The following is a 13827-nucleotide window of genomic DNA, read 5'->3' as shown; positions in this document are numbered from 1 at the left end:
GCATGGCGAGCAAAAGATCTTTAACATCATCTTTCAATCCCCAATGGAATTGACTAATAAAATAATCCCCATGCCATATTAAATCACATGTGAGTTGCCCAAAATTCTTATGCATAGACAAAGGTGGGTCTCGACCCTTGGCATAGATTAATAATCTTTATTTTAGCCACTCTTGCTCTATCTACTTCTCCAAATGTGGTAGAGAACTCTTATACGAAGGCCTTAAAATTATATAGCAATGGGGATTCCTTCTCAAGCAAGGGGGCAAACCAAGAGAGCTCCAAAAGCATCATTTGGGTAATGATCTAGTTGCATAAGTATAAATAGTCGTACCTACAAGAGAAAATCTATGAATTTTGACCTTGTGCTATTAAATTTCTCCAAAAGATTAACTTTTGCTTCGTTCCTATGTTGACCATGAGGGTTGCCAGTAGCTAATGGACCTTTGGCTTGATATAGCCTTGTCTCTTAAATTTTTAAAAGTAGTTGTAGGTCTTGCATAGCTAAGCCCAACGCTTGTGGTTGCTCTGCTTATGGCTTTGTATTACTTTCATGAAGCTCTTGGATTTACTGCAGGATGCTTTGTAAAGAAGTAACAATACCTTCCAGCACAGACTTCATCACAACCTAGGCAAGATTGTGGTAGGAGAGTCTTACCAAATTATTATGAGCACAACAAGTGCTCTTCGAGAGTGAGAGGATTGCTTTCACAACTTACAAAAGAAAAACTTGAAAGAGAAATTAAACTAGAACTTAATAGTGAGATAACTAGATTACAAGGAAATGCTCACAAAAGCATGGCTTGATTACAAGACAAGACCCAATACAAGACAAGACTAGAACAAGACAAGAACCAGAAGAGGACTTTCTTCGCAAGAGCCTCACAATTAGTGTTGGCAAGACTAAAGGGCTTGTAGCCTAAGTCCTCTATTCATACTAGAATTGAGGAGGCTAAGGGAAAGCTTCTAGATGATGACATAAGCATGATTGACATGAGCAATGTTGATGTAAGCATTGATGCAAGCCTCTTCTAGAACCTTCCAAAGAATGTAGAATCATCTAGTATTTACTTGAATCTTCTAGAAACTTCATAAACTAGCTTATATACGAACTGAGGGCTATCCTTACTTGAGTGTCCGTTACACCATCTGCCTCCTATCATGCTGTCTCACCTTCAATTGTCAGCTGCCAATAGTCACCGTGCCAAGCAGTTGAGTGTGTGCGCGTAGTACCGGGCCAAACATCTCTCTATCCAACTAAACCACACAAACAACACCTCACCCATCCTTCCATTCTTTCACTACGGGTAAGAATGCATTCAATGACAAGACTTGCTTCAATAGGTTGAATTTCACCAGTTAGTCAAACCTTATGTGGCATGTCTCGGACTCACAAGATTTATGGGACTTGGTTTAGGAATGAGAACTCCAACCAAACCACCATTGGCCATCTTACGAGGTAGTCTGCTCTTGGAAAAGATAAAATGCTACAACCATAGTTGAGCTCATGTAGGATCTATTACCCAACATAACGATAGACCTCCGACACTATGTTATGGACATGGTTGAACTAGCCAAGGAATCCTATCAATAGCTCAATTCTTTTGATGATAAAGTTTGGTAAGGCAATAAAGTTTCTCAAACAAATAACAATGCATTAGCTGCTATTGGAATGTAGTGAGAACAGAATAACCAACCAAAAAAAAAGAAATGTAAAGAGGTCTTGTATTGAAAACAAATTCAAACTATAACACACTCGTGGACATAAATTACAACAGCTCAACACGTGTATTGAATTATGTTACAGTCTAAGTGATAAGTTTTCGGCTAGAACCAAAGCCAAGAATTTAGTTGAGATCCACATCTAGTTATCACATACAAGCTTTCACTGCCACGCAGTGCCTCATCTTAGATACCATTTCCAACAACTTACTCTTGTCAGCAATGACTAATAATGAGGTTTTGGAGAAGAAATAATGCATCTCAATATGCAAGGAGAAAAAGAAAAACACAGTTGACAGCATGGAATGCAGACTTTCTACCCATTATGCAGCCAAAAAACTGAAAGTGTATGCTGACTCACGCACCCATGCACAGACACAGGAAAATCACATGATAAATGTTTTTTTCACCCGGACTCTCTGATAAAACAGTTTCCCATGCAGTAGCACTACCCACTGACAAGATTAAAATTCTTAATCAATCATCAAAATAATCAATACCAATGCATGTTTGTTAGGTCGGGTGAGAAAGTTGGATATGACTCAGAGCTTTTCACCCAACAGAAAACAGGTGGTATATAAATTGTATGCTTTTTCTTGTTGTGTATTCGGATCAACTGTAGTTACAACTTCCTATATGTTCCACACATAGAAATGTATTATAAGAAGAAATGTATTGCATGAAGAGAACCTTGAATAGTCCATACTGTATATCAAATGCGGCTTTCGTGATGTTTTCCATGAAGTCCATGAATAAACCACCACCATCTACTCCAGCTTCTTCTACTCCAAGTTCATTTACAAAGGTCACCCGAATCTAGCCAAAGAGATATAATAGCATTAAGAATTTTGAGTTCACAAGCCATGTCTCATGTTTGCTTCAAGATGGATAGAACTGCACTTAACACACTGTCGTTAGATATATAGTATGTCAGTCTGACATGAAGAAGTGTACAAAAGTTGTTTACATCACTGAATGTTAACACTTGGAACATAGTTCATATAATTGATTGCTTTATGCAGGCTTATAATAAACAATGGACAAAAATAATAGGACCAACCACGCCCTGAAGAGCCTCTTCTCGCAGTGAATTAAGAGTCGTAAATGCATCTTCTACTATTCGATCTCTACGCACTCGTATTCTTGAGACTGGACTTTGCAAGCTATTGTGTTGACGTGCAGCACTTAGTTGTGCCTGCAAGCATTATATGTCAAGTCAAAAAAAATTCAAGCCTCAATTTCACTCTGAAAGACAAGTTTGTACCATTGAAACTCAATAGGTAGTGAGATACAGAGTGACACAGAAAATGCCTTTTAAAAATGAAACTGTAACCTTAGTGGTGTAGTTTTGTCAAAATTTTCACCTTTTGCCTTCTTTTATATTTAGCCTTTTTTTTTGGGGTGTGTGCATGTGATGGGGTGCGGTGCAGCTGTGTCTGTGTGCACTCAACACTCTCAGCGTCTGAGGGAATCATTACCGTATAGACGCGAACTCTATGTGTGAATGGAACTAAGAAAGGAGCTCGGGCAAGTAGCTCCCGTGCTCTGGGATTCTCATGTTCCACCTGCAAGCCCATCATGTCAAATTAGCCCTGCAGTTCAACAGACCAGTTACTGGTTCTAGTTTTTAGCAGATATACAATAGAGAAACATTAACCTAAACAACACAAATATAGAGAAACATTAACCTAAAGAACAACTAGAGTCAACTGCACAAAATTCACGGTGCTGCTTTGTTTGCTAATAATATAAACATCTGTAGGCACACACTATTTTGGTAAAACATTGAATCACTGGTGGGAAACCTCAGCAGAAGTGTCTACTGAACCATAACAAGACCAGACTTGAGCTATTCAGTTGGACTAATAAGCCAAATCATGCAAAGGTCATGCAAGTTACACTTGGATGTAGTGAGAAGAGTGTCGAGGTATGTCAAGAAGATAGTTAGCTATGGCTTGTTCTATGAGAAAAGGATCAAGCCTACATTATTTAGATACACAAATGCTGATTGGGCAGGATGTATTATGGATAGAAGATCCACTAGTGGTTAGTATAATGCGACCAGGGGGGCCAGAGCCCAAGAGGCAACAAGAGAGATTTTGTGGGTAACATAGTTTGGAGTATTCTTTTATTTTATCAATATAAAAGAAGTGGAAATTCATTGGCAGCATACAACCACATATGTTGATATTTCAGTAGGTGCATGGCAAGCAAGGGGTGGATGTGGGTGGGTTGATCATGGTGGCACCACATCTCAAAGTCTAGACTGAACAAATGTAGACCACTGCCCACATCACACACAAACTGCTCAATTGCTAGGTAGGGACAAGACATGGAATAATACCTGCTAACCATAGGTCAGCTATAACTCACACCTCTTGGAGCTTCCTTCACCTGGATCTTGCTTCCAGCCTTTCAAGGCTTGCTGAGGCTTGGTGTAGGCCTTCTTTGGCCCCCATTTAAGCCCCATTGTTAACACGTGGGACAGCAAACCCCCCAGCTAGCTCACTTTTTTTTTGTGTCTGTTTCAAAATCTGGCTCAAAAATCACTCTTTTTGTCATATCTTGGGCATTCGGAACCCGATTCAAGCAAGGTAAGAGTCTAAGTTGGGATTTTGGCATGCTTCGGACGCGATGGTGATGTTAAAATTTCCAAATTCTGATGATAGAATATTTTGCAACAGATTTCAGGTCTAAGACAGCATGTATTTGTATGCCTATGCTTGTTTGGGCATGACTACATAACCGGTTTGATGCCTATTGCATCCCGATTGATTGGGGGATTGAAGCTACATGTAATGCTATGATTTTGGCCTGATTGTGGGGCTGAAAATACCCAGTTTATAATAGTAAATGCATGCTGAATACTCTTGGGCTGAAGCTATCTTTCATGCTTTGACATATGCCTATTGGTTCTGGGTGTATGTCTTGGGTTATGCTATGATGTATTGATCATCAAGGGATGACTTCGAGCTCCAGGTCCTTACACTAGCTCCAAGTTGCAAGGGGGAGACATTATATAGGGACAACATGAGAAACCATGTTAAAATTGCCAAATAGATATGTAGATGCCTTGACTACTATGAAATACAAGGCTGTTGCCACTACCTCTTCCACAGGAGGGGTCGCCCACCATATCAAGTTATGATACTCCTTGACCAAAGATGCTTGGGACTCTTCCTTCTAGAGATTCACAAGCACCAAGATGCATTGACCCAGACTCAAGTAGGGGTAGTACTGGGTATGCATTGTGAAGATATGTTCAAGTTTGCATGAGGAAAATACTCAAGAGTGTACAAATATACTAAAAACACAGTGAAATCAAACAACGATGTAGGCGCAGGATGAAAGCAACAAATGAATGAATGAATGCAAGGAACACCATATAAATGTAGGGAAATCAAGGAGTGGAGATTGCCCAACAGTCACTATCTCTCATGGAAATTGACCAATGGAGTGTTTTTGAGTGTCCAGCTCAGAGAAGAGATCCTGAGTACAGCAACAGCACCAGGAGTGATGTCAATGGAGAGGGACGCAGTTGAGGGTGCTAAAAACGCAGCAATCAAGGGCCATTCAATGCCATAGATGATGATGTAGAGTAGATAACTGATGCAGAAGACTGAACTTTGAAGGTAGCAATAGTCTTTCATAAAATGGGTGGCAGCTCTCAGACAAAAGACAAGCACCAAAGAAGATTGAGAAGGCTGGTAACTGCACCAGATGCTGATGATGTTGCTGGTCACAACCAAATCATAAGCATGCAGTCAAGGTCAGCAAATGGCTGTGCAGCACCGACTATTAAGTGTTCAAAGAGCCTGAGACAGCAAACACAACAACTCAAAGTCCTCTAAAAGCAAGGCGGTGGCAAGGAGAGTCCAACAGCAGGCTGCAATGGCACCAAGGTGGCACCACCATATGCTGATGGTGGCAGCACCATGGCAGGACGGTGTTGAGCTAAAAAATGCATCAATGCATCATCACTTAAGTATCTCTTAATTACAGCCCCACAACTCAAAATTACCAAACTTTTATTTTAAATAAACGCGATCCTAGGGTGTGTTTGTGTCCCACAAGCCAAACCCTAATTTAGAGGACCCCTCCATCTATAAATAGACAGGCTGCTCATCACTCAGTCTAATATCCTTTTTGCAGTTTGCAAGTACCATATCTCTATTGTCCACATCCCATCCACAGAAGATATCTCAGTTTGAGCTGCTGCCCATCAGCTAGCACTTGCTGTCCAGCCATCTCCATCAGTTAGCGGACTATTTTCAGCCTGATTTCTGCTGCTGATCAGCTGGCAACTACTGTCCTCACTATTCCACTGTCGCCTGCTGCACACGACTGTCTGATCAGTGTTTACTGCTATATGACCATCTGCAGCTTGCATTCACTGTTTCCAGCCGGTTGCCTGCGTACTTTGCTTTTCCAGCCCCAGTCTGCCCATCTATCTCACTGATCTAGCCACATCTAAGCTGTATTTGCTGCTGCCAAATATTCATGGAGGCAGCTGTATGCTGCATTGCAGGACACATTAGAGTATGACACACTCTCCAACTCATACTCTATGCCCCTGTCCTAGAGACATGAGAGTTCAGGGGTCAATATTTCTCCTTTGCATAGTGTGTTTGTTGCACTAAGCATCATATATATTCAGCACTCATTCATTATCTTCTTCAATGTTCATTGTCTCTAAGTTACTCTAATCCTAATAGTGTTCTTTATCTGTTTGTGCTTTGTCACACAATTGTGTTAATTATCTATAGACAAGTATTTCTTTACACGGTATCAGAGCTAGATACTCAAAGAAAAAACCTAGGCTTTTGATTGGAGAGCTCATTATCAAAAACAAGTTCACAAACGGAAGACAACTTCAAACACGTCTACATTGCTTGAGTATCCAAAGCCCTCCATGCAGAGACCTGAGCAAGAGTGGGCCTCAGAGCTTGCTTTGCTAGCATCCAATACGATAGGAGAGACATTGGACTAACACGGAATCCAAAGACCATATGAGATTACACAATCCAACTATGATCTTATCCTTATGCATTGGGCTCAACAACTACTGGAAGGTAAACATTTGTTGTCCCCTTTAGATTCGGTACACACATCTACTCATTTTGTAGGAAGGACACACTCCACGTCGAATAGGGCCATTCCACTCGAAGAAACTAGCATGGAGTACAAGCCTCTATTTACCAACCCCCCATTAACTCCTGAACCAAGTATGCCCGTTTACTCTATATCTTATCTAGTCCCTACTTTTGCAAGATTTTGGTGATATTTAGGAGGATGAAAAAGTACTATAATCAATTCGCAATAGTTTAAGTGCCAAAGAGGACCGACTTCTTTACATAAAGACAAGAAGAGGTGCTTACAAGAAAAAAATCAGTAAACCCATCTATAAATCTTGTTTATCCTATTTTTCCTTTTAAGTTTTGCTTCTCAATGTCAATTTGAAGTAGTGAAACATCTCATTGTTTATTTCCATCTTCACCCACATTTCATTTCAAAGGGTAAATTCTGAAAATCAATTTAATGAATTCCCTCACACTTCATCACCTAAATTAAATTTCCCACCCATCACGCCCACTTCTTCTGCTACATTGCCATTCACCTTGTCTATTCATACATCACTAGTAATATCTCACATCACACTATAGGGGGGTCATCAAACATAGACCTTTCCCTTTCCAAGTGGTGCAAATGCACCTATGCTAGAGACTTGACCTCCATCTTAAACACTTTTAGGCTTTACACCTTGGATTTCCTCCCAAGATTTCCCAAGTGTGAATCAATTGATACCACAGTTTCCCAAATGGCTTTACCTAGTTGACCAATTGTTATGTTTCCATGCCTCAACACACAATTGGCCAAGGCTAACGAGTCTCAGAGCGTCCTCAAGTGGCACCTTTTGGATCATCACAACCTATTCCTACCTACCCATACTCTTCTTGTTACTATCTATCCTACCCCTCTTATCCAACACCTCATAATTCTCATTGATGGGCCAACGAATATCTCCTCAACACAATCAACCCAAAGAAGAGATGTCAACCATTGACGAATACAGGTGAGCAGTGGAATGTGGCCAGTGAAGAACAGGATGGCACCTTGCTTGTGAAGGCAAAAAAAGAGCAAAGAGTCTCTTGAGCATCAACCTGTGTATCCAAAATCTCTTCCCCCGCGCAAGCAAGAATCACTCAATGATTGTGCTCAACATACTTCCCCAAACGTGAATTTGCAAACTCAAGCAATTTTTCCAAATTTGGTCTGTGCAAATCCTGTGAATTAGAAGTTACCTAAGTATATGAGCAAGCTGAGAATCACTCCGTGGATGGGCCTCCCGAGCAATAGTAGACTCATCATGGAGGTGCTTGCTTCATTTTACAAATAGCTGAGCATTCGACGAGAGCAAAACCATCTCATCAATGCAGGGTACTATATCTTCTTCCATGTCCATGTGCAAGGCCACAGCTCCATCAACATGATCCATATCCTCTAAATTCAGCTCTACCATTAAGGCACATGAATAGACATCTGCTCTCCTCCACATTCTTCTCTTCTCTCTCCATCCCCTCCACTACTATTCACACCCCTCATGAGAACATTAGAATTCATGGTTGGCTTCCATCTCCACCTGGTGCCATCTTCAAAGCTGCATTTGAAGTCTAGGAGGTTTTTCTTCATCAGGCATTAGTCCCTCTCCACTTGGTGTCAACTACACGGCTGCATTTGCAATCCAGGACTTCTCTCCATCTGGAGGCGGCAATCTCTTCGTACTTGGCATCAACACATTGCCTTTGTTTTGCAGTTTGGTGGCTCATTCTTCACCTAGCAACCTTCCTCTCAATCAAGTGTCAACATCTGGGCTGCATTTTGTTGTACAGACATCTTCCCAGCATTGGCTTGACTCTAACAGGCACCCGCTATCCTAGGAGGCTGTGTTTTGCAGCTCTTATTCCATCTGGGTTTGGATTTCTTCATTTAGCAAGCTATCCTGTCCTTCTTCACCTTCCGGAGTACGCATCAATAGTCGGTGATCTTCCTCCTCAACTCTAACAGCCTCAAAGAACTGCATTACACTCCCTCGAAGGTTGTCCTTCATCTTCAACATTACCTTCTATACCCTACTACTTGGAGGACTACATTTCACTCCCTCTACAATGCGGGCTTCCTTCAAGTGTTGCCACCTAATTAAACAAGTCAATGCAATCATCTTCAAAGCTTTGACTGCTTGATTCACTTAGCATGATTCAATAGTTTATCTTTCATCTTATTCTTCTTCTATGTTTTCTCTGAATTTCTTCTTCTAATAGTGTTTGCCGTACATTCTCTGTTTCTCCCCACAAACCCTACTATCTCTCTGATATGGTATGACTATATACCATCTTGTCGCACTATTTTGACATGGTATCAAAGCATGCATGTTATCTTAATACTTGTTGTAATGTGACAAATTGTTCCAATAAGGATTGCAAATGTTGTAATTCAGTACTAAATGCAGATGCATGCTAAATTCCATAAGTTCTAGACAAAGCACATGCATTATTCCAAAAGATTACCCATAATTCCAAATCTTCGGGTAGAACTCTCTCTCTCTCTCTCTCTCTCTCTCTCTCTCTCTCTCTCTCTCGTTTGGCCCGTAGTCAAGGTCCTCATGGATAGGGGCATCTGCTCATTCTAGTATCACCCCTTGGATGGGCATGTCATCGGTTTTTGCACCCTCCTTTGCAAGAGATATTGAGCTAAGCCAACACTACATCAAAAAGATAGACACGACAATACCTAATCATTATGTTCTACTTTGGTTTTTGAGATTTGTCTCTCTCAAACTTCTTAGCTCTTTAGCTTTCACTATAGCCATGCAATATCTATCATTGTGCAAAATGAAACTTCTTCAAAATACGTAAGCTCTATCTCTTCCTATGGCTTGTAGCTCAAAGGAGCCTAGTAGTTGATACATGGCTTGGATACACCAAGGACTTGTTGAGAAACCACTTCTTCAATTTACACACTTCATTTAGGGTTTTGCACTAACAGCCCCAAAAAGGGCTAGTGTCCACATTTTGGCCACTTTTTCAGTGGGCACCCACCCAATGATGTGGCACCCTAGAAATCTTATACCTATAAATAGATCACTTCATTCATTCACACATCCCATTTCGGTCATTCTTCACCCCTCTTCCTTTGTCACTCCAACACTCTTTCCTCTTCTCTCCATTGCCGCCCATACCCCTACCGAAGGACATTGCAATTCGTGCCTACCTTTCACCCTCCATTCAACCCTCCTATTGCGTTTTACTGCAACATTCTACTGTTGCATTTTACTCGTGTGTTACTGCAGCGTTTTACTACAGCATTCTACTGCAACTTTCTACTACTGCATTTTGCAACCTCGTCCTCTTCCTAGCATTCGAGGACTGCACTTCACTCCCTTGACAGCTGGTGATCATCTTCTTCATCCCTCATGACATCAGTGAACTAAGCTTCGCTCCCTCGACAATTATTCTTCACCTTCCAATGATTACTTTGATAGTCCATTGCCCAAAGAATTGCATCTCACTCCCCTCACCGTGCAGATTTTGACAAGTGTTGCCACCCGATTTAGACAAGACAATGCAATCATCTTCTGAGCTTCAGCTCCACTGTATCAGCTTTTTCTTCTCATAGCATGATTCAATGTATCATCATCGTGTTCGTCTTGTGTTTCAAAGTTTTTCTTCTCTCTCAATGTTTGCCACACACACTCTATGTTTCTTCCTGCAAGCCCTACTATCTCTCTGCATCATCGCACATTTTGATAGGGTATCAAAGCATACCTGTTATTTTGACAGGACCTAGTAGCATGTGAGAGATGTGGTGATCCAACAAAGGCATAGAGACATTGCCTGTGGGACTACCCTAGAGCCCATAAGCTTTTTTGAAGAACCCTTAGGATAGTAGTTCACAACATAGCAAAGACACCATGGTGGCTACCTCAAGGCTCTAGCATAGGTCACAAATAGAGGCCCAGTATGTGGCTATGAGGATGTTTAGGGCAGCTACTCTTTTCTAATCATTGGACAACATCTAAGCAGGATTCTCACTCGAGATTACTCACGAGCACAATTGACTCTGAGACATTGCCATAGATGGAAGTTGATTGCCAATATCATAGCCTAGTTTATTTGGACTACGAGATCCAACCAAGTTATTGACCTTTTGGATGTAACCACAACAGATACTTTGAAACTAGCCTTTCTTCTTGGAAAGGGCAATAATTCCCTAATTAAGCACTTACCTATAGCAATCAGCAAATGAATATAACTTGAAATGCACAAATTACATTAATAATCTCAAACATTGGCTGCACAAATTACATTAATAATCTCAAACATTGGATACCTTGTTGGTCCCAAAACTTGCGCCCCTTTCGATATTTCTTTAACTTGATTGCTACTAGAATGAGTACAAGCTAAGATTCACAATTTTCTTTGCTATTCCAAAAAGCCTCTTTACTATAGCAACAATCAATCAATCAATTCGGGCCAATTGCCCCTTTATTTTTCACCTAGAACTTGCACAAATGAAACCACCAACAACTTATCAATACAATGAATGGACTTGCATCTGAATTCCTTGATAATTACACAAATTTCAGGTGCTGAATTCAATATACGATGCCTTCACCAATTGACACAGGTCCGAAGGTGCCTGTCAAACCCTAATTTTTAGGGTTTACAGTAGAGATCTCTCTGTTCTCCACCAAATTTGGCTGGGATCTACTCAAAATGGCTGAGAAATGTTGAGATCTGCTGAGAATGGGTTGGAGAAGGTGAGAGAAAGCCAAGATGAGAGAGAGCTCTGATTTTCTTTGCAAGAAATTCTGCTTGGTGCCTGTTCCAACCTGCATTTAATGCAATCACCCATGAGACACCTCCAAAATGTTGTCACCAGAACAACAATGTTGTTACCAGCCCTTGCAAGATGACTCCTTGCTCTCCCTTTCCTGCTGAGGCCCCCAGATGGCTATCTTCTACAACAAATTGTTGTTCTCTAATTAGAAAATGGACCAATAGCCTCTCTCTCTCTCTCTCTCTCTCTCTCTCTCTCTCTCTCTCTCGCGCTATAAGCTAATTGAATGGCTTAGACCTAGTCCCTAAAACGTTTTCTCAATAATGTTGTCACCAGAACAACAATGTTGTTACCAGCCCTTGCAAGATGACTCCTTGCTCTCCCTTGCCTGCTGAGGCCCCCAGATAGCTGTCTTCTACAACAAATTGTTGTTCTCCGATCAAAAAATGGACCAACAGCTCTCTCTCTCTCTCTCTCTCTCTCTCTCTCTCTCTCTCTCAAGCTATAAGCTAATTGAATGGCTCAAACCTAGCCCCTAAAACGTTTTCTCAGTTTCCATACACATTTTTGCTAAGTGGCAACCTTCTAAACCCATTTTTCAGCATTATCCAACCATTTAATTTATTTTCAAAATTAAATAATCCTAAAAGCTAATTTCAACTCTTCTTACCCTTACCCAAAATTAAATGTGCCATCCATAATGAAAATGACTAGACTATTTGCAACTTGGAGTGGTTCCCAACCTCTATTTACCCTTAGACTTGCATTAATTATTTAGATAATGCTAGTCCCTAGTGTCACCACTAACACTTATTGGCCAAATAACTATCCCACAATCAAAATTGACACCAACTAACCTCCAAAGCCCAGCATGCATAACGTATCACAACTTTTGCCTTTGACACCCACTTCATCCTCAAGGTCCTTCACCTATTACCATGAAATAATTGCCATATGCATCACATGTACTAAACAACCTTGCGCATTTGATTAATAACTTAATCAAATGTTATCAACAAGATTAAAGCATCTCAAAATTTCACATCCTCGTGACAAACTCTATCAAAGATCTAGGCAGAGCTCATCCATACTCTTCGTAGGATATGGGAGAGGATACATGGCAGCTCTGAGAGGATGAGACAAAGAAGCAAGGCTTTTCTATGGCGGACACGGGATTTCGGCACTTTCTTCCACATTGTCCCTCATATGGTTTGGCCTTATAGCCCACAGGATTGGTTGTTCACACAACCATTGTATTTGTGATATACTTAGTTACTCTTTTCATAGAGTTCCTTGTATTGTGCATTGTACCTCAGGTTATTTGCTAAGATGTTATTAATAGAAATTTCTTTTCTTCAAATTAAAAAAACCTAGGCTAAGGAAGCTAGTGTCAAGTCAGCAAGTAGTCTACTTGTTGGACTAGGAGTCAATAATATATCCAAGGATTAAACCCAAATATTTATAGTATCCAAGGAATTTGAAAAATATAGGGATGGAGAGGAACCTCACAGATTTGTAGAGTAGTTTAAATAAGACTAGACCATAAGAAGACTCTAGAGCTTTATTTATTTCTGAAAGAGGAGAGGAAAAGCCGATTTCGTACAGTTTACAGTTTGGTTCATTCACCCTTCCTTCCACTTACCATATAGAGAAAAGTGGATATAGATGGTTTCATGGCCACCACCATTAAGATATTTTGAATCAGAAAAGAATGGTGTTTGGCGGTAAATAAATTGGGCTCTCCACAGCTATATAGTGGGCCTAACATCTTGAGCATCCACTAACACACACTGGCGAGAAAAGCTTCCTCGTTAGTTGAATGTGTTCAGCAAAGCCATCCTTGGCTCTATGCTCTCAGCCATGTGCATGAATATGACCTTTGCAGACTTTGAAAATTGGATTGTGGTCAATTGAAAGGTTATTTATGAATTTTGGTTGCTTTGAAGGCAAAATAGCTGACTGCCCTTTCCCAACTCAGCTGATTCTGAATTTGGAAAAAGATATTGATGGATTGAATGGACACTAGGAAATATCGGTGAGTAAATTCTATGCACTTTGAAAGTAACCCCTATGACAATGCAAGAACTAAGGCAGGCTTATTTCATTGCAAAAGAAGACATTACTTGCACACAGGACTATGGCCATACAGGCATAGAAATGGACAAAAGGTAACCATCTTCACTCCCTTAGTGCACAGTTCATTTAGATCACATTCCTCCACACCAATGTCATCATCAGAAGATGCTCTCTGCCACTACCTCAATTAATT

The 13827-nt window shown here is 40.7% G+C and overlaps 1 protein-coding gene across 1 annotated transcript in view; it reads right to left on the bottom strand.

Annotated features, from left to right (window-relative positions):
• UPL6 (ubiquitin protein ligase 6) overlaps nucleotides 1-13827 on the bottom strand; it is a 68589-nt gene that overhangs the window by 28571 nt on the left and 26191 nt on the right. Inside the window, exons 14-16 of the mRNA XM_087686397.1 lie at nucleotides 3200-3286; nucleotides 2782-2916; nucleotides 2412-2537 (exon numbers count right to left, since the gene is read on the bottom strand). Of these exons, the coding sequence (XP_087542523.1) occupies nucleotides 2412-2537; nucleotides 2782-2916; nucleotides 3200-3286 (348 nt within the window). The remainder of the gene's footprint in view (nucleotides 1-2411; nucleotides 2538-2781; nucleotides 2917-3199; nucleotides 3287-13827) is intronic.

Source organism: Lygodium microphyllum, chromosome 10, assembly GCF_053477565.2.
Source record: "Lygodium microphyllum isolate KBCC chromosome 10, Lygodium_microphyllum_v1.1.10, whole genome shotgun sequence".
NCBI classification, from domain to species: Eukaryota; Viridiplantae; Streptophyta; class Polypodiopsida; order Schizaeales; family Lygodiaceae; genus Lygodium; species Lygodium microphyllum.
The sequence above is the reverse complement of the archived record's forward strand: the minus strand, read 5'-3'. Positions and strand labels throughout refer to the sequence as shown.